The 22,683-nt window shown below is 41.6% G+C and overlaps 1 protein-coding gene across 1 annotated transcript; it reads right to left on the bottom strand.

The window, feature by feature from the left end:
- Positions 1-15,848: 15,848 nt before the first annotated feature.
- Positions 15,849-17,897, bottom strand: LOC109049052 (alpha-lactalbumin-like). Its single transcript, XM_019066714.2, has 5 exons — positions 17,690-17,897; positions 17,029-17,313; positions 16,502-16,562; positions 16,232-16,279; positions 15,849-16,045 (listed from the first exon to the last, which is right to left on the bottom strand). The coding sequence occupies exons 1-5, from the start codon at positions 17,826-17,828 to the stop codon at positions 15,979-15,981; spliced, it is 600 nt and encodes a 199-aa protein (XP_018922259.1). The 5' UTR covers positions 17,829-17,897; the 3' UTR covers positions 15,849-15,978.
- Positions 17,898-22,683: the final 4,786 nt, after the last annotated feature.

Raw genomic sequence — 22,683 nt, 5'->3', positions numbered from 1 at the left:
TGCAAATTTACAGACAATGCAATTTAGATGTTTACGTTGGCTTGTTGGGATAATATTGCTGTCAAGTGACAACAAAGTTCTGAATCGGCATAACTACACAAGTTTTCTAGTTAATAATATATTAAAAACAAATTACATTAATTATACTTTGACTTCCTTCAATAAAAAGTAAACTGGGTAAGACAATGTATTAGTAATCTGGCTCCTTGGTATAAATGAGAAAAAATTCTGGCACTCGTCACTATCAAAGTTGCCCATCCCTGTTGTCAGTGTCACATGATCCTGTAGGACACTATCTTCACACACTTACTAGAGAAGTGACATAATATACCTCTGTTAATAAATGCAATTTAAATTCACGTCTCGCACACTTTAATGCCCTTTGAATTGAAAATTTAACCTACACTTCCTTCGAACTGTAATCATGGCTGAATATCCTGTGATGTCCACTTCGCAGGACACTTACGGTTGAATAGAATAAACATCTGAAGCGATGAGAGAAACACACAAAATGTGCAGAACGGTGGTACGCAAGGACTGGAACTGAGAACAACTGATGTAGATATAGGACTGTTACTCATTTATATGCTCAAGTGCAACGGACATTCCACGCTTTGAAGTCATTTGTATACTGTAAAAATTACATTTAACAAAACACATTAATCATGTAATTATTTAAAACATTCACTGTGCTTAGCTGCCACTGTTTCTGGCAGATGCTGCTGACTACTACAATTTGAGATAATATTTACCTAGGGTAAAAACAATATTGGAAAAATATATATTTATAGGCAAAACATTTTTACATTTACCAGCTGTCACTGTATCAGCTGACACAGCGTCCACTGTTTTTATGGTAAAAACTACATTGTCTCTAACACACCCACACACACACACACACACACACACACACACACGTTTACTTAGCTATCTATGTATATTACATAGACATCTGTTGTTTTTATATAGAGATAATTATACACTTTTTAACCAAAACAACCCAACCCCTGACCCTTCCCCTCACAGAAAACTTTCTGCATTTTTACAGTTTTAAAAAAAATTTGTTTATTTTTTATACCAGTTTTACAAATGAGTTTCTCCAAAATATGGTTAAGTAGACACACACACACACACACAGCATCTGTGACTGATCCTTCACCTCTGGATTTGAAGTTTTCAGCTGGATCTCTCTGGAACAGACTAACACTGAGCAGAAAATCACTCAAAGATGAATTTGCGGTCATGTGGGCATGGTTTTTGAATATTTTTACTTGGTTAGCAGTATTTATTTGGCACAATGAGGATCTCAGTTAGAGTGTTGGCATTAAATTGAAAAGATGCATTTATACTAAATACAACTAATAAAACTAGAAAACACAAAGAGGCAACCATCCAAACAAGCTGTTTCACTAAAATTATTTGGACTTCCCAGTGTTATCAATAACAAAATAAGACTTTACAATGTTTTTGAATTGGATTACAGTTTAATATTAGTGTTTTCTGTGGAAATATATTATAAAATGAGATCAAAGCTGAATTTTCAGCATCATTGCTCCAGTTGTCAGTGTCACATGATCCTTCACAAATCACTCTAATATACTGATTTACTGCTCAAGAAACATTTCTTTAATATTTCTTATATATTTTCTGTGGAAATCATGATTTTTTTTCCCAGGATTTTTTGATGAATAGAAAGTAAAAAAAGAGGGTGATGTTTCAAGGATTATGGGGGGATCGGCCCATAGTCTTCCTCTAATTAGATTGCGTAATGTTGAATTGTCATGAACTGCAATGTTTTTGGTTTTATATCAATGCATAATAATACATGATGTACAGTATTATATTTATTTTAACTATATACTTTTGCAATTTAAATAATATTCATAAAAAATGTAATGAAATTCAAAGAATATAAAGCATTATTCAGCAAAAAAAAAAAGAACTGAATAAATAAAAGCACAAGTTGTTGGAAAGTATGTATAAGGTGTTGTTTATAAGTACTGTATTAAAGTTTATAATAGCACCAGTTGAATCAACACAAACATTTCTGAGGAAAAATATTAACTATAAGTAAACTTACACTTATTCTGAGTTAGATCCACTATTGTATGTTGTTACTGGCAACATATCATAAGGTAACTTAAAATAATATTTTTTCCCATTTTTTAAAAAGCACTTAAAGTTAAGTGATTCAAAAAAAGAGAAAAAGATTCAAATATTTAGGGTTAAGAAACAAATCCATCAGTACATTTTTTTTTTACTTCAAACCATTGCTTCCAGCTAAAATATGAGTCTTCTCTCCAGTGTATTTTATTTTTTTTTTTAAATAAGGACATTGGGTTTTATTTGTACTCACTTACATTGAAAAAAAAACACACTAAATAAATAATTCCTTTTTCTTTTTAATAGATAAAACATGCACACATATAGTCGTCCCTAGTTGCTTCTGTAATTTCCTTTTTACACAGAAAAGCCACTGCAGATCTTCAAATAGCTGCAATATGTTGAGAGCTCAGCAGTTGGTCTGACCTCCAGCAAAACACAGGTCAAGGGCACACAAACACAAACACTAAACCATCAAATCCCTGGCAAATGTCTCCACCCTCACTTAATGCCCTTCATCATATGCATTCACACACAGCCACTGGATCACTGATATAAAAATGAGTTCTGAATAAACGTTGTTTTTCATTTCCAGGACGTGCTGCTGTTGGGAGTAATGAGTGCAAGCAGGCGGAATGAATCCACATTCACAGAGACTCGCAGTGCACTAATCACAGTGTCTTTCCCGAGAGAAACTCTCCGTTATCATGAAGGACATCACTGTGTCCCTCAAACAATCCACATGAAAAAAGTAATGAAAACAACATGACAATTGCCGAAGAAAATCTGAGTGGTGTTTGCTCATGCAAAACTCATCATAATTGATCAGATTCATAATTTACATTTGGTGGATGACTGCAGGAGCAATCTGGATTTATTAGAAGTTGCATATAAAGTACTTTATCTGTACATACATTACACTCACCTAAAGCAATACACTATAAAGCAAATCTCAACTGTGTTATTATTTATATTGTAGCAAAATGTAACCATTATCAGTCAGCTCTTTATATAAAGTTTGATATATAGCACACATCCAATACAGTCATGTAATGTGATATATACTAAATCTCAACTGCCTGATTTATTTCAGCACAAAATGTAACTATATTATTGCCCGTCTCTTTGTATAAATTTGGATATATGCAGCACGCAGGCACAGAGGTGTACATGTGCTCAACGGTAAACAGGTACAGTTTTTATATATATACATTTTATACATAGTTTAAGCAAAAATAAATAAATAAAACAAGGTTTGCTCCTCTTTACCCATGAATACTCAAACACACACACATGAATGCTGTTGAGAATTTAGTTAACAGAGTAAAATGACATCAAATTAACCAAACGGGATCTGATTATTTTATATCCTCCAATACAGATCAAATACTTTTTACCTGTAGTAGACACACATAGTAGACACACAATAGTCACTACTCCATCCAGTCATGTTAAAAAAGATATATATATATATATATATATATATATATATATATATATATACAATCTCCCTCTCTTTCTCTCTGTTTTGTCTTAAATGAAAACAGCTCGGAGCAGATCTGTCAGGGACACCACCGGACACAGATGCAGGTTTCAGTATGTGACCAATTTATTTAATAAGTCCAAAAGAAACTTCCTCAAACGAACAGAAAAAAGGCCGGGAAATAAATGAAAATAGTCCAACAGAAAAATCAGAGGCTTCAATGTCCTTGCGAAACCACCCGGCAGGGGGCGCCCGATGGCGCGGCCGCGTAGAGAACGGAGAGGGGAGGAAGACACATGAGAACCGACATCAGAGCGGACCGAAAAACTTCTGCGGAATGCAGATGCCTCGTCTGGGAAATGAGGAAGGGGGAAAAAATAGAAAGAACAAAACAACTGGTGGCAGAAAAACCTGACAAGGACCGACACTGGCACGACTAAACAAGGCTAGACTGGAGCGGACAGAGTGGCTGTACATTGACTATTGGCGTGCAACGATCTGGCACCAATTGGCACGAAAGACGGAAATAAATACAGCGAGAGATGAACTGACATTGAATTCAGGTGAGCGGAGTCAAACAATTAGGAGCGGAAGAGGTAGTAACGAGGGGGGGGGGGGGGACGCCACAGAAGGGTGCATGGCGAACAATCAAAACAAAACACCATGTGCGCAGATGCAGACATATACAGAACACGCACACCGAAGAACAGGGTGATCAGACAGAAGACATGACAGTACCCCCCTCCGACGGACGCCACCAGGCGCCGCAGGAAGGGGCTCACCTCGTCGCCGATAGAAGTCCTCGACCAGTGTCCGATCCAAGATGTCCCGGGCCGGAATCCAGCTCCTCTCCTCTGGACCATAGCCCTCCCAGTCCACAAGATATTGAAAGCCCCGACCCCTACGTCAGACATCTAGCAACTTCCGCACCGTATAGACCAGGGGGGGCCATCCACTAGACAGGGGGGAGGGGGGGGTTGGGGCAGAGGGAACAAGAGGGGAATGCAACACAGGTTTAACCCTGGAAACATGGAAAATAGGGTGCACCCGACCAAGCGTGGTAGGGAGCTTGAGCCGCACCGCCGCTGGACTCAGGACCTTGGTGATCCGGTATGGGCCAATGAACCTGGGTGCCAACTTACGTGAGGCTACCCTGAGAGGCAGGTCCTTGGTGGAGAGCCATACCCTTTGACCACACACGTAACGGGGAGCAGGAGTCCGGTGACGATCGGCCCGCTGCTTTGGTCCGCCTATTAGCCTGGGCCAAGGCCGCCTTAGCCCTCTTCCAGGTGCGTCGACACCGTCGGACAAGAGCCAAAGCAGACGGGACCGCAGCTTCGGGTTCCTGTGTGGGAAACAGGGGGGGTTGATAACCGACAGAACACTGGAATGGGGACATACCTGTGGCAGAGGCCGGAAGGGAGTTATGGGCGTATTCTACCCAGGACAGCTGTTGACACCAGGAGCTCGGATTGTGGGATGCCAGGCAGCGAAGAGTACGTTCCAAATCCTGGTTTGCTCGCTCTGACTGCCCGTTGGTCTGGGGATGGAATCCTGATGACAGACTCGTAGAGGCCCCCGATCTGCCGACAGAACTCCCTCCAAAACCGGGAGACAAACTGGGGACCCCTATCAGAGACCACGTTGACTGGAAGACCATGAATCCGGAACACGTGATCAATCATCACCTGAGCAGTCTCCTTGGCAGAGGGGAGCTTGGGAAGGGGAATGAAATGGGCCGCCTTGGAGAAACGGTCCACCACCGTGAGAATGACGGTGTTACCCTTAGATTCAGGGAGGCCAGTGACAAAATCAAGGGCCAAATGTGACCAGGGGCGAGACGGGATGGGCAACGGGTGGAGCAGACCAACGGGAGGCGCATTGGAAATCTTGTTCTGAGCGCACACAGAGCAGGCAGCCACAAACTGCCTGACATCCTTGGCCATGGATGGCCACCAGAATCGCTGACGGATGGCAGCCAGCGACCTCCGGACTCCTGGATGACAGACCAGCCTGGATGAGTGACCCCACTGGATTACTTCAGAGCGCAGCTTGGTGGGAACAAATAGATTACCCGCTGGAACCCCCTTCGGCACAGGCCCCTTAAGTAGGGCCTCCTCTACTCGTCTCTCGATGCCCCAAGAGAGGGATGCCACCACCACCTCTTTGGGCAAAATGGTGTCAGCTGACTCTTCCTCCCCAGGAGCCTCAAAGAGACGAGAAAGAGCGTCGGGCTTAACATTTTTGGACCCGGGCCTGTAAGACAGGGTGAAATTGAACCGGGCCAAAGAAGAGGGCCCAGCGAGCCTGTCGGGAGCTCAGCCTCCTGGCCGAACGGATATACTCAAGGTTTTTTGTGATCCGTCCAGACCAGGAAGGGCCGAGCTGCGCCCTCCAACCAGTGACGCCACTCCCCCAAAGCCAGCCTGACCGCCAACAACTCCCCGATTACCTATGTCGTAATTCCGTTCTGGGGAACTCAGGCGGTGGGAGAAGAAGGCACAGGGATGCACCTTTCCATGCTTTTGTGACCGCTGAGATAGGACCGCGCCTACACAGACATCAGAGGCATCCACCTCAACAATGAATTGACGTTCAGGGTCTGGAATAGACAAGACAGGAGCAGAGATAAACCGGAACTTTAATTTATCAAAGGCCTCCTGTGCCCCAATATTCCACTTGAACGATACCTTGGGAGAGGTGAGTGCCGTTAAGGGTGCAGCAATCTGACCAAAGTTCCGGATGAACCGCCGATAGAAGTTGGCAAACCCCAGGAACCGCTGCAGAGCCTTACGAGAGTCAGGAGCTGGCCACTCGGCAACGCCCCTTACCTTACAGGGGTCCGCTCTGATCTCTCCCACAGAAATAACGAACCCCAAGAACGGAACCGACTGGGCATGGAAGACGCACTTTCTCCGCCTTGACATAAAGCTGGTTCTCCAGCAGCCGTTGTAGCACCTGGCGAACATGCTGAGTGTGTACCTGCAGAGATGGGGAAAATATCAATATATCATCAAGATACACAAAGACGAAGCAATTCACCATGTCTCTCAACACGTCGTTAACCAGGGCCTGGAAGACAGCTGGGGCATTGGTCAGACCAAATGGTAGGACCCGGTACTCAAAGTGTCCCGTGGGTGTGTTGAAGGCTGTCTTCCACTCATCCCCCTCACGTATGCGAATTAGATGATAGGCATTCCGGAGGTCTAGCTTGGTGAAGACCTTGGCTCCCTGCAATAGCTCAAAGGCAGACGACATAAGAGGCAAGGGGTACCTGTTCTTAATAGTGATGTCATTCAGGCCTCGATAATCTATACAAGGACGCAGGGAGCCGTCCTTCTTCTTGACAAAGAAGAACCCAGCACCTGCAGGAGATGAAGAGGGTCGAATGAGACCGGCTTTGAGGGATTCATTAATGTACTTGTCCATGGCCTCTCTTTCAGGACCTGAAAAGGAAAACAAGTGACCCTTGGGCGGAGAAGTGCCTGGGAGGAGCTCGATGGCACAATCGTAAGGGCGATGTGGAGGTAAGGAGGTAGCCCGGGACTTGCTAAACACCTGGCACAAGTCGTGGTACTCCACCGGGACCCCATTCAAATCAGCAGCCTCCACCTGCAAGACAGGACACACAGACACCGGAAAAGAGGCAATACCCAAGCAAGACGCAAGACAAAACTTACTCCAAGACAAGACAGAGTTGCTAGACCAATCCACGTGAGGGCCATGTTGCACACCAACCACGGGTGCCCCAATACTATGGGGGCACTCGGGGATTCAAGAATGTACAGCGTGGTTACCTCACGGTGATTGCCTGAGACAATAAGATTGACAGGAGGAGTAGCATAGGAGACAGTAGTAATTAAGGTGCCATTCAAGGAACGGGCAGGAATAGATTCAGGAAGAGGAATGGCAGGAATCCCCCACCGGGTGGCTAGAGAGACGTCCATAAAGTTGCACTCTGCTCCTGAGTCAACCAGTGCCGCGCAAGAGTTAGAAACATCACCAAACTGAATAGAGGCAGGAAGGAGAGTACGAGAGGAGGGGGAATTCAATAAAGGGGTAACGCTCACCAGGATCCCCCTCTTTACTGGCGAGCCTTGACTTTTAGCGGGCAGCCTGCTGCGAAGTCAGTGACCTGATTTACCGCAATACAGGCACAGCCCTAGGGCGAGGCGTTGCTGCTTTTGTTGTGGAGTGAGGCGAAGGCGCCCCACCTGCATAGGCTCAGGCTCAGTGGAGGAGACATTCAGGGAGTCTGTGGGGGGAAACAGGAGATGACTCCTCCGTCCTCCAGGACGGACGAACTGCCAGGCGCTGGCGGCGGCGGCGAAGACGACCCTCGATCCGCAATGCCATATTGATAAGGTCATCAAAGTCACATGGCAAGTCCTGAGTGGCCAGCTCATCCTGGATGTCATCCTCTAGCCCTGCACGGAACATAGCTCGACAGGCCTCCTCATTCCAGTCACAGGTAGATGCCAGAGTCTTGAAATGGATAGCATAGTCAGTCACTGAGCGACCCGCCTGACGGAGCCGTGCTAGCTGGTCGGCCGCTTCCTGACCTCTGGCAGAGCGGTCAAACAGCCTCTTCATCTCCTGGCGGAAAGCTTTGAATGATGCACAACAGGGAGCCTGAGTCTCCCAGACGGATGTTCCCCAGTCTCTAGCCTTTCCAGTTAATAGAGTTAATACAAAAGCCACTTTGGACTCCTCAAGTGCGTATGTGCGTGGCTGCAGGGCAAACACCACGGAACACTGGGACAAGAAGGCCCGGCAGGAGTTGGGGTCCCCATCATAGGGTGGTGGGTTATTACATCGGGGCTCCGGCTCATGGCGAGGAAGCTGGTGAACTGCACCACCCTGTGCGGCTTCTCGTTGCAGCTCTTGGATGCAGGTGGTCAGCTCAGCCACTTGGTTTGCTAGGAACTCCACCTCCCTTGTGGTGTTCGTCAGTCTGGCTTCATGCTGGCCCAAAAGAACGCCCTGCTGGGTGACTGCGGTTCTGACCGGATCTGCGCCTTCTGTGTCCATCTTGGCCAGATCGTTCTGTCAGGGACACCACCGGACACAGATGCAGGTTTCAGTATGCGACCAATTTATTTAATAAGTCCAAAAGAAACTTCCTCAAACGAACAGAAAAAGGCCGGGAAATCAATGAAAATAGTCCAACAGAAAAATCAGAGGCTTCAATGTCCCTGCGAAACCACCCGGCAGGGGGCGCCCGATGGCGCGGCCGCGTAGAGAACGGAGAGGGGAGGAAGACACATGAGAACCGACATCAGAGCGGACCGAAAAACTTCTGCGGAATGCAGATGCCTCGTCTGGGAAATGAGGAAGGGGGAAAAAATAGAAAGAACAAAACAACTGGTGGCAGAAAAACCTGACAAGGACTGACACTGGCACGACTAAACAAGGCTAGACTGGAGCGGACAGAGTGGCTGTACATTGACTATTGACGTGCAACGATCTGGCACCAATTGGCACGAAAGACGGAAATAAATACAGCGAGAGATGAACAGACATTGAATTCAGGTGAGCGGAGTCAAACAATTAGGAGCGGAAGAGGTAGTAACCGAGGGGGGGGGGGGGGGGGGACCCCCCCGCCACAGAAGGGTGCATGGCGAACGATCAAAACAAAACACCATGTGCGCAGATGCAGACATATACAGAACACGCACACCGAAGAACAGGGTGATCAGACAGAAGACATGACAAGATCCAGATAAATGAACTTGAGGTCATTTGCATGGAGAGACAACGATATTATTGTAGAATTAAGGACAGTGTGTGCAAATCTTCAGTAAACGTGGTTGTGTAACAGAACGTAGTACTTATAGCAATAAGGTCGAGAGACTGAAAACACAAATGAAGACTTTATATTACAGCTTAAAAACTAAGACAAGGGCATAACTGCGTCCCTGAACTCACTCAACAGATCCTCTCTTTATTTGAATTTGATATTTGAAAAAATAAATAATAATAATCCATTGTGAAATGCTGACTGTCACATTAAAACGTTTCACTGACAGCATGGAATGACAGTGTCGTCACATTATGAGATTCTCTGAAACATTTTATTACCAGATTGGGCCATTTCCTGTCTGAATGTAGCTTAATTCACCCAGATGTCCTCAGATTCAGACTCTGGTCTGGGTCAGCGCTGGTCTGGCCTGGTCTGGGCTGGAGTGGGGAGGAGAGCGGTGACCCCGTTTTGTGTTCGACATGGCAAAGCCTCATGCAATGCATGTGTGTGATTAAGTGTGTGTGAAGGGCTAACGTTTTGGGTTAGGATAAGCATTTAATATGAAGCTGGGTGACACATGAAACACATGAGCTGAAGGTGCTGCAGTTCAGGCTTAGTTTGATATATATGCTTTTGATATTTCAATGTAGTTTTTATGTCTGTCATTTCAATTAAATTCACTCTGTTAGTGTATTTCTAGTTGCAGTTTAGTTTTATATTTACAATATATTTTATAAATTAGTTTTGTTTTATTTATTTTCAATTTAGTTTTTTTCAGTCTGTGTAGTTTAGATTTGCAGTATTTTTTTATTTATAAAATGAAATATATAAAATTATTTTTTATATATTAGGTATTTTACCTCCTATTTATATTATTCTATAATATTATTTAGATGTATGAAGTGTTTTCTAGTTTCAGTTTAGTTTTAGATTTTCAGTATATTTGTATTATTATTTTTTACAATGTTTTGAATATTATTATTATTATTATATTTTATTAATATTTTTATTTGTGGACATTTTTATTTATTTATTATTTTTTAACTCAGTTTTTTTACTTTGGAGCAATGGTGTGTGTTCATGTGTAAGAAGATCTTCCGTGTTTTAAAATGAATGTGGGGTTCATTTTGTGCTGTCAGCAGCCCTCGTAATTGTTTTGTCTGGTCATGTGATTAAAGCGTCTATTCAATAAACCTCTTTTTGCATGATTGCTTTCTCCACAGGACGTCCGGCAAACTCTCATTACCAATGGTCAGAAATTCCTTGTAAAAACCTTCACGTGTGCATCAGAGATTTGGACTAAATTACACGGAAATGTCCATATCTCTAATTAAAAACATGGCTGCTGCTAAACCTTCAATCCCAGCCGTCCCCTAAAAATCCAGATATTCGGATTGTTCTGCTTCCGAAACTCATCTGCTTGTCATTTCTCATTCATTAGTACTCATTTTGTAATTTAAAGGAAAAATTCAGCCGACAATGAAACAAATTGTATCACCCTCACGTAAGTTGAAAATCCAGAAGATATTCTTTCAAATGGTTTCATATGATTTAAGCCCTTAAAGATCATTGCATGCTTTATTTGGTAGAAACGCCAACAAAAGCACATTTTTTTTTAATGGTCAGATCAGGTAGATAAGAGTTTCTTAAGATAAGAAAATTTGCACAATTTCACATTCTCGCTTTCTAACATCACAATAGTGCTTATAAGCTATAAGTTAAAGGAGACAATACACTGTAAAATGTTGATAATTTAACACCAATGGTAAAAACCAAATGCTTGTGTTCATGTGAAAATTTTGAAATCAGAATGAGTGCTTATTTAGTTGTTTTGCAGCCGGTGCTCAGACATTAATAAACCAAATGTACTGTCAGTGATCCACGGCGTATCAGTAATGAGCTTTAGCCCTAATGAGACTACCGCTGTGATGCCGCTTTGGCTTGAGCAGAGTTTTATCGCAGATTGACTGTAGCTCAGCTCAAATGCACTGGCAATCATTTCACATCTCCAACTAACCAGAGCTTTAATCATAAAGCTGGGCAATTAAATATCATCTTACTAAGATATAATTGGGAGATAAATCATGACAACTGATATTTATATGCATTTAATATAAGTTGTCTGTTATTGTTATAAATATCTCATCAATTCACATTACATTATCTTCACATGACCAGAATCTCTGAATTTTTGTCCATATAAATATCATCAAATGCACCAAATTGCATATTTTTGCTCAGTTTGGGCATCTGAATAAAATGTAGATGCTTTTGCCCTCTTTGAGTATGAGCTCAATATTCTCACTATATAAAAGTACATGAATCAAATGTTTCAAATCTGATGCAAACTTTTTTAAAAAAAATATTTTGTCTTAAAGGCTCAACAAAATGATTTTTCTGACTACTATAAAGGGTTACAGGGTACATACAGGGTTAAGTTTCTCCAAAGTAAAGAAGTATATCATAAAGCAACAGCTGTCTGAACTGAAGCATTTCTAGATGTTCACGTCTGCTCTGAATGCAAAATAAATCCCTGCTCATTTCTGCCACCATCGCAAACCGCAGCAGCACTTAAACTCGTTTGATTGACAGCTCCATCCTCTCTATCCCTCACTGCTGTTTATTAAATATAGGCCAGCTGTGCGCATCACAAATCCCCAAATGATTGCCTTTCGGGTCTTCTTTCGCCTCGCGCCATTGGCTGACCGCTGGCCTGATTTCCACTGATCTGCATGTGCGAGCATGTGAGACAGTACTTAACACATGCGAGATGCAGCTGTTATCCTGCTGCGCTCTTTAGACTGCTGCTGGTCGGTCTCTCTCATCCTTCATCGGTCGACACTCTTCTGTCAGCGGCAGAATGCGACGATTGCTGGACAGCAGCTGGATAAAGTTTGGACCTGCTGGAAGAGATGACTGGGTGTCTGGGTCCCCATCGCCGCCTACTGCAGAACAACGACTACAGGTTCGTGATCAATCCCATTCAAGATGAAAGTCATTATGATCCAAGATGGGGTTATAGAAATTAACAGAAGATTAGAAATTAGACCAGTACAGTTCCTTACACTATTAAAAATAAAGGTTCCAAAAAGGTGGCGATGTCATTTTGGCTTCAGTCATTGACTTCCTGTGGGAATCAAACTATATTAAAGATGCAGTCAAATGCAGGCATTTGTTTTGAGTTCAGTTTTGAAGCTGTGATGATCTGAAGTTCCAGTTGTGATCTCCACCAGGGTTCATTTGAGGTGAGACAGTGGTTTGGCGTAAACGAAGGGGTTTAAAGGACCAAAATATCTAATCTGGCTGAAAGCAACATTATGTGATTAGTGTTTGTAAAACGGTTGGAGAAGCACTAGATTTTGGGATGCTGTCCAGTCAGGGTGGACATGGTTCTGGATTAGAAAACAGCTGCATTTTTGAAAGAATGGCTGCTTTACTTTATTGCAAGTTGCACTTGTGTTTTTGAAAGCTAAAGAAACTTTTAATGAAAGAAGTTGCAGGATGAGGCCATTTGAAAAGATACTGGATCCATCCGTGGATGTGTTGCATATAGGTTCAGTCAAGTCACCTTTATTTCTGTAGCGCTTTATACAATACAGATTGTGTCAAAGCAGCTTTACAGTGTTAAACAGGAAAAACATGTGCTGATAATGCAATAGGGAAAATAAAATAGTGTTGATTCAGTGATGTCATCATTCAGCTCTGTTCAGTTCAACTTTTTTTATTTTCAAGACAACTTTTCACTAGTCTTGATATGGCTCTTTTAAGACTTAAAAATGTTGTTTTAATGGTTCTTAAAATCATTCTTTTGGTTTCTTGGTGCTTTAAAGCACCACTACATGAGTTTCTCATGAATTAGAGGATAAAAAGTTTAGTTTAGGAAAGTTTCTTATAGTTTCATTATATTATCCCTTTCATAGTTGGTTACTGTTGTTTTTCTCCCATCCTGGTCTGATCTGGTTTTAAAGGGTTTTGGGGCACTTTTCAGCTGTGAAACCCGCTGGACATCCAGTAAAACCAACCTGATCTCATTAGAAAACATAACTATTTTATAAGATGGCAATTTTGGTCCATTCCTCAATCTAACCATCGGTGGAGAATAAGCAGATCTTACAAACACGTACAAATGAGTTTGCACAAATTCAAGCGAATCACCAATTTGCACAAACATAACATTGTTATGAATTGCCATGTCAGTGAATAAGTTGTAAAAGGTAATTTTTACCTTATTTCTAACCCATCTAATCCTAATTAGTGTATTTAGGCTGAAATGTTATCCTACCATTTTTTCAGTGTTGACCATTCGAAGACCAACTTAAACCAGATAAGAAGGACAAAACAGACCTTCAAATACAAATGTTCACATTCAAGAGCTCAAGTAACCGATGATGTCCTTTACGTCCCTGTAGGGTTACCACTGGAATGAGCTTTCGAGTGAAAACTACGGGAGATCGGAGCTTATCCTGTACATCGTTCTCCCGCTCGTCACGCTCCTCGTGTTCGGTGCCGTGTTTGTCCTTCTGTACCGAAGGTTCAGGCAGAACAAGCTCGGACTGGCCAGCATCATCGCCTTGGACCTGCAGGACCCGGAGCTCAACGCCGAGATTCTGTCGTCACTCACCGGGAACGCGGAGCGGCTGAATAGCACGAGCTCGGACATGTCTGATGGGGTTTTGCTCATGGTTTACCTCCCGCCGCCCTACGAGGACACGCTGACGAAGATCACGCGCGCCGCCAGCCTCAGCAGCGGGAAAGACATCGAGTCCATCAAAGCCGAAGACCTCGAAGCCAGACTGTGTCCCGAGCTCAAGTCGAGCAGGAAGTTTGTCTGAGAGAAGACACACAGGGGCTAGTTGTCACACAGTGAATATAACACAAGGGCTATCTCAGTTTTCTCAATCACACAACTACTTATCTTCTCCAGAACTTGTGTCTGTTGGGTGAATTTTAACAAAGACTATAGAATACCCAAGACATGTCACTGGAAAAATGCAACGCTCAATATGGCCACTCTATCGAAGGAAGCCCCGCCTTCTCATTAAAAGAGCCAATCGCTAATCGGTAAAGTCAGCGCGTCACTGCAGCTGCCGTTAGAAGTACCGGTTACTATAGAAACAGTCAGCTTTCTGGGACGTGAGCTCAGGACTGCGCATGCGCATTGGCTGGTCTAGCCTGAATAATAAGCTTTTTTAACTCTATTTGAGCAAAAGAGACAACATTTATGAGACAGTTTTTGTCAGATTTTATCGGTGATTTCAAATATGAAATTTAATCGTAAGCTTGGCGAACAGTTTTGTAGAATTTTATGTTTTCCCATTCAAAGAGATAGGAGCTGCACTTGCATGCCCGAGAGGCGTTTCAAAGATGGGCACAGAGTGACATGACTTGTCTTAAAGAGACTTTGATTCTAATTTACAAACTAAAACAACAGCGGCAAAACTTTAAAGTATGTGCCTGACTTTCTAAAATAAACCTCAAGTGAGAAATATTCACTTGAGTAAAAAATGTGACAACTAGCCCCGGCCCCACTATAGTGATGACATCGACTGATTCTGAACTGAATTTTGCAGGGTTTTTTATACTGTAAGATAAAATAAACTATACACAAAATAAAAAATCTTGATATTAGTTTTGAATTGAAACAATGTATTATACGTTGACATGAGAGTAAATCTTTGTGCTTGTATTTACAGTAGGCTAAGTAATCACCATGTGTTTTACTTTGAAGTACTGCCTAGTTAGGTGCACATGTGTTGTATCACAATTACTTGAGACAACAACTGATGTCACTTTTTATATCTGCATGACTGCATCAGTCCTTGTTTGCATTTGAATAAAAAGCACAATCCTGACAGGTTTTGCATTATAATCAGTCGTCTTCTGAAGTATTTCTAATAAAGACCAGATTAAAGACTGCTAAGTGTCTCTGAGCTTTTTGCAGTTTACACATTGCATACATTTCTTCATACAGTCAGTGTCAGTCACTTAACATTTTCACATGCATTAGGCTTCTTAGGCCTCATGTAGGTTTAATGTAGGCTATATGCAAGTAAATTAAAATAATAAATAACAATATGCATTTAAAACATGATTAATCCCGCTTTATCATGAAATTTCTATATTTCACAAAACATTAGGCCTAGTTAAAGTTATTTTGTCAACAATTTTGTCAGTAGACATAATCAATAATCATACTTCAGCGCCACAATCCATTCGTTAACAAGCACTCCATCTAGTGGATATTATATGTACTTATTATATTGCCCACTGAATACAGAAAATGGTGCGTAAAATATCTTAACTCACGTATCTTAACCACTTACTGAACCATCATTCAGTCATTTTACAGTATCAACCACCAACTCCTACACACCACACACTCTTACCTCCTTAAAAATGCTTTTTTTTTCTTCATTTGATTTGAATTGGCTTTGGCAGCACAATGGACATGGAAATGTTCATTTCAGTTATCTACTTCAGACTGAAGAGGCACATTAATGAAGCTCATGAGCACAACACTGCTTTTCAAATGGTTTTAATAAGCTACTTGTGCTGGGATTTTGTGGTCCTGCAAGAAAGCTACGAATATAAATGCACAGAAATGCAAAAATAAAGCAGGGAGCTACAAGAGGTCTTGAATTCCGGGTGTTTAACAGCTGGCGAAGTATGAAGTGGCGTTCACGGTGATGCACTGTGGCTGGTGGATCAGCGAGATCCTGTCAATGCAAAGCAGCAAACATTCAAGTATCATTATTAGAAAATCTGGTTTAGTCAAGCAGTGACATTAGCTGATTTAGAGGTCTCATTATCAATTTTTAATATACTTGCATGCAAACACAGAAAATTCATTTGTTTTTTCAATTAATTGCTGTATTGAATTGGTTCTTGTTTCATTCACTCACATTTTATGGATGTGTTTAGCAGTTTTGGGGTCAGGAATCGGCGCAGATCTGTTAGAGTCAGATGAACACAATATCAGGACACTTGCACTCTCCTGCTTTATATTCACTAATATAATGTATGGAATAAACATTAATACTACAGTCTGCAAAATTAATCACTACATCTAAAATAACACATTTCAGGAAATAAAGTATAATGTTATAGCACAGCTTGAAATGATAATATAATCTTCTGACTTTTGTGTGTGCTATTAAATTCAGTTTACTTACACTGCATTTATAAGGGCCTGGATGCAGGCTATGTCATCACGGGTGTCATCGTCAATCAGCTCTGAAAAAAAACAAAAAAAAAACAATCATATTTCATCTAATTTTAGAGAATATTTATGCATATAAAAAAAGTATCTTCTGCTCACCAAGGCTGCATTTATTTGATCAAATATACAGTAAGAACAGGAATATTCTGAAACAATATTACAATTTAAAATAACTGTTTTCTATTTTAAAATGTTGTAAAATGTAATGTATTCTTGTGGTGCAAAGCCGAATTTGCTTCATATTTTTGTGGAAACATACTCTTTTTTTCAGGATTCTTTGATGAATAGATGAATGTAAAGAACAGCAATTATTTTAATAGAAATCTTTTGTAACATAAATGTCTTTACTGTCACTTTTGATCAATTGAATGCATCCTTATTGAATAAAAGTATTAATTTCTTTCAAATGAACCCCAAACTGGTCCTGATCAGCCTGTTATGGTTATTTTGCTGTATCGACCATCTCTTTCATATACTCACTGTCGCAGGTCAGCCCACAGAGGTTCAGTGTACGACTTTGAGTAGAGCGGCACACCACGTGGTCACTAAGCTGGAACAAGCCGTACAGAGTCCAGACCTCACTTTCGTCCTCGTCACTTTCCACACGGGGCGCAGGGGTGGCTGGCCTGGAGGGGCTGCCTGGATTTTTTCCTCTGGGAGACCTACCATGGCGAGAACCCTGACCACCGCTGTGCTCTTGTGGCTCAGCGATCGTCTTAATGGCGCTGGTATTGAAGCCAGAGGTCAGCTGGACGTGACACACGACTGTAAAGAGAATTTTCCTGAAAAGTCAATTTTGAAGAACACTCTATTCCATACATCTTAAAAATGAAAGTTTCAAAATGGGTTTTCACAGCAATGCCACAGAAGCACCATTTTAAGTCATTTATTTTCTTACCTCAAATAACATTTTAACAATCTAAAAACTTTCTTATACTATTAAGAACCTTTTATGAAATGCAAAGTTTCCATAGATGTTTAAACGTTCTTCATGGAAGCATGCCAATTAAGAACCTTTCAATAAAAGTGAGAAAAAAAATCACTATGCTCACCTGGAAACTAATGAAACGGTATTAACTATTTTAATCTTCACAGAAGCAGTGATTGTTATCTAAAGCTCCAGATGTAAATAGAGACTCACTCTGTGCCAGTATGTCTGTAGAATTGGGAACTGGGAGAGTAAGGCCACTTTCAAGCTGCCGCTTCAGCTCACATTTACTCAAAATCACGCTGTCACTCACGCCGGCTGCCAGGAATAAAACAACCACAACTGCCAACATCTTCACGTCTGGATGAATTCTCACGATCTCTCTGTTTCTTCTACAGGGAATGATTGCAAGCTGAGGATGAGCTGCCTGTGTAGATATAGACCCACCTGTTCCCCAAAGAGGGTCCGTCTTTACGTCAGTGGATTATGTGAAATTAGAGTTTGAAAGGTTTCGTGTCAGTGTGTAGGCAGGAGGTTTTAAGGCACTTTGTTCCGTATGAAATGTTTTGGTTTGGTTTCAGTGTTGCACTGATTCAAGTTCTATAAATAGAGAAAACACAATGAAGTTTTGTGCATCTTTTCAGACATTCATATCTGAAGAATCAACTTTGTCTCAGCCAGGATCGGATGTCATGCACAGGTTATGTGGCGCCTCTAGACAGCTGCAAGAAAGACCTGGACAGACTGACTGGTAAACGAGACAATGGTGGGTGGAGAACTGAGTTTGTCACGTAGGAAACATACATGGACATAGAAGTGATGGCAACCACATGATCAGTTCACCTACTTTACAGTGATGCTGACCTCTGAATTAAGGTTCAATGAAAAGAAAATAAAAGTTAGGAGGAAAAGCATTTTGTTGTAATACAATGATGCAAGCATATGAAATTTGCTTTGGTCTGGATCAAAACAACTAGTTCATTTGTCACCATGCAGGATGGAAAGCTTGCCCATGCATTTTAGGTCAGGAAGTTTGGGATTAAAACTAGTGCACATATTATAGAAAAACTTATTAAACCTTACCATGATATAAGCAGGTATAATGTGGGGGATAAAAAAAATGATGTGACATAGCCAAGTGTGATGTCCCATACTCGAAATTCGTGCTCTGCATTTTATCCAAGTGCACACTCAAGTCTGCAACCTTTGGGTTACAAGTCCAACTCTCTAACCATTAGGCCACAACTGCTCCCATGAACAGATAATTGAAAATACGTGACCACTGTTAATTACACAATTATTGGTGAATGAGGGATCTGTAGGCCTATTTATATGCTCAAGCAAAATTATTATACCCTCACTCTAATGTTAATGAATACAAATTATTCTACTCTAATAATAATTACATAAGGGAGCATGTCCACACAGTGCCTAGCTGCATGCACGTGCACCCTTACACTAGTAAAATGCGTAAAACATGGACAAACCATTTCAAAACCAACTTTCCGTTCAACCTCAGTGCACCTCTTTTTCTCACGCACACAGACTGAGAGCTATGGAGGAATTATTTGGTCAGATTATAAACTAAAAGTCTAAAACTAAAAGTCTTAAACCAAAACTAAAAATCTAAACTTGAAACTTAAAGTCCAAGTCGAAAATTAATTTGGTATTTAGGATAGGGCATTTTGTATTTAGGATTGGGCATTTTGTATTTAGGATTGGGCATTTTCTATTTAGGGTTGGGCATTTGGTCATTTAGCCATTTAGGATTTAGGATTGGGCATTTGGGGATTTAGGATTGTGAATTTGGTATTTAGGATTGGGCATTTAATCATTTAGCCATTTAGGATTGAGGATTGGGCATTTGAAGATTGAGGATTGGGCATTTGAGGATTGAGGATTGAGGAGTGTATGCAAATTAGGAGGCGTGGCCCAAATACTGGAGGCTGGGTTTGAAATGGCCGGTGCACAGAGGCACCTTATGGACAGCAGAGGGAGCTCCCAGTGCTAAGGAGCACACTGTAATGAAGCCAAACAGAGCGAGTGAGCGGCTTGATCGAGGACTGTGTGATAACTTCAACTTAATGACAGCTTTGTAACACTCGAGCCCACAAAAACGAGCATACAACTGATGCTTGCGCGCGTGGTAAATCACCTCCGCGAGATGAAAACAAAATCGCACGCGAGGAAACGGGAGCCCGCGAGCTCATTTCAAACTCTTGCGCGCTGAAGAGCTGACTCTCGATCTCGATCTTCTCACCGGCTCGCTCGAACACTTTTATTTTTGTCAGTCGTGACAAGAATAAAAGCGTTCGAGAGAGCAGTTGAGAAGATCGAGCGCGAGCAGCTGGGGAATGATCATGCGAGCGCGAGGGCTTGTATTGCGCGCAAAGAACATGCCACACGCGCGCGAGAGTTTGAAATGAGCTCGCGGGCTCCCGTTTCCTTGCGTGCGATATTGTTTTCATCTCGCGGAGGTGATTTACCGCGCGCGCAAGCATCAGTTGTATGCTCGGTTTGAGGCCACAAATGTTACAAAGCTGTCATTAAGTTGAAGTTATCACACAGTCCTCGCTCAAGCCGCTCACTCGCTCTGTTTGGCTTCATTACAGTGTGCTCCTTAGCACTGGGAGCTCCCTCTGCTGTCCATAAGGTGCCTCTGCGCACCAGCCATTTCAAACCCAGCCTCCAGTATTTGGGCCACGCCTCCTAATTTGCATACACTCCTCAATCCTCAAATGCCCAATCCTCAATCTTCAAATGCCCAATCCTAAATCCTAAATGGCTAAATAACCAAATGCCCAACCCTAAATAGAAAATGCCCAATCCTAAATACAAAATGCCCTATCCTAAATACCAAATTAATTTTCGACTTGGACTTTAAGTTTCAAATTTAGATTTTTAGTTTTGGTTTAAGACTTTTAGTTTTAGACTTTTAGTTTATAATCTGACCAAATAATTCCTCCATAGAGAGCATGCAGCAAGATCTTCGAGTTAAGGAAATGTGCCATTTTCAGTTTTTATATAGCCACACGCAAGTTTGGACCTCTCATTTGTCTGAAGTGTTCGTACAACTCTCTGGGCTGCATTTTGTGATGCCATTTTTTTTTTTATTGTTAGAAATAGAAATAGTTCTCAGAAATAGTTAAGTAGTTGAGTCTATTGTTCCACTTCTATGTATTGTATGTCATAGTGGCTGAACAAAGTGCTTTGTCATCATGAGTATGTGGTTCTTGCATACACATGGATTTATTTTACTGTAAACGGTTTAGTGTAAAACTACTCTGCATTTATTGAAATGGAATGAAACATAAAACAACCCACTATACAATCAGAAGATTTCAACATACTGTATGATTATGTCAGAGAAGAGGGGATGGGGAATAAATAAATATGAGCCCATTCACCATTCATGAATTACTATTGGTTTATTCTATTCTCCAGCAGGTCAGGTACGGTTGAAGACTGAGATGGGTCTTGAAGTTGAGATTGTTTCTGGAGCCTTTGGAGGAGCTTAATCGTGGAAGACAGGGTGGGGCTTGTGGGGAGGTTTGTGGGGAGGTTTCTGGGGGGGCTTGTGAGGAGGCTTGTGGGGAGGCTTATGGGGTCTTCTGGTGGAGGTTGTGCTGGGTCTTGAGGTGGAGGTTGCAGTGGGGATTGTGGTCGAGGAGAAGGTGGAGCTTGAGGTCGAGGTTTCCATGGAGGTTGTAGTTGGGCTTGAGGTTGATGTTTCTGTGGAGGTTGTAGTCGGACTTGAGGTTGATGTTTCTGTGGAGGTTGTAGTAGGGATTGTGGTGGAAGTTGAGGTTGCAGTAGAGGTTTCGGCGGAGGTTGTTGTGTGTAGGTTGGGCTTGAGGTGGATATTGTGGTGGGTCTTGAGGTTGGCTTTGTTGTGGAGGCCGTGGTGAAGATAGGAAATGGCCTGACTGTAGGTCTTGGAGGCGGCCTAAAAGGTGGAAAGCGGGGCCGCTGCGCCTCACACGTACTAAACACCAGCAGAACCAGAGCCAACACCGACATCTTCAGTGGAAGAACGCTCTCCATCTCTGATATCTGGAGATTAAACACTGGAAGTTAAACACACTTTATTTAGTTAACCGTTTCATACTTGAAATAAATCCAAGCACAAATCACTGTTTTCAGGCTGACAAATCAATATATGATAAATTATGAAAGATTATTTTAGGTGTATGATCTTGCAAACAAACAAATAAAATAATTATCTAAATTTTATTATATGACATTTTATTATATTTATTATAAAAATGTCCATTAGAACCGAATGCATAAATCATAAAATAACAACAAAACGCAATTAAGCCGAATACAAACACATTTGATTTAGCAATAATATATATTAGTCTCTTACCAGATGTTGTGTTGTTGGAGATTCAGATGAATGAGAGTCTTCAAATGTTCCTCAGTCTTCACTGTCTTCTGTATGTGATCCATCAGACTTATATATGTTAGAGTCGCCTCCACCTGCAGTTGCACCTGTGCTTTTGATTCATCCTACCATTATTTATATTTTTTGTCAAATTTTTGTTTTAAACATGTGTCAGCAGGAAGAAGATGGGCTCTCCCTGCTGAGTTTTGGTTCCTCCCAAGGTTTCTTTCTCACCCTCCCTAACCCTTGGGGAGTTATAAAGTAGTATTTTCTGTTTTTAGTTGGCTTGTAGCAAAATTAATTAAATCTTGTATTGAATTGAATCGAGTTTAGGGCATGATATCCTAAAAAAAAAATATAGCAGATTCACTGCAAAAACAACTCTCTGGGCTGCATTTTGTGATGCCATTTTTTTTTTTTTATTGTTAGAAATAGAAATAGTTCTCAGAAATAGTTAAGTAGTTGAGTCTATTGTTCCACTTCTATGTATTGTATGTCATAGTGGCTGAACAAAGTGCTTTGTCATCATGAGTATGTGGTTCTTGCATACACATGGATTTATTTTACTGTAAACGGTTTAGTGTAAAACTACTCTGCATTTATTGAAATGGAATGAAACATAAAACAACCCAGATTTCAACATACTGTATGATTATGTCAGAGAAGAGGGGATGGGGAATAAATAAATATAAGCCCATTCACCATTCATGAATTACTATTGGTATATTCTATTCTCCAGCAGGTCAGGTACGGCTGAAGACTGAGATGGGTCTTGAAGTTGAGATTGTTCTGGAGCCTTTGGAGGAGCTTAATCGTGGAA

Source organism: Cyprinus carpio, chromosome A1, assembly GCF_018340385.1.
Source record: "Cyprinus carpio isolate SPL01 chromosome A1, ASM1834038v1, whole genome shotgun sequence".
NCBI lineage: Eukaryota > Metazoa > Chordata > Actinopteri > Cypriniformes > Cyprinidae > Cyprinus > Cyprinus carpio.
This window is presented reverse-complemented; position numbering and strand designations above follow the sequence as displayed.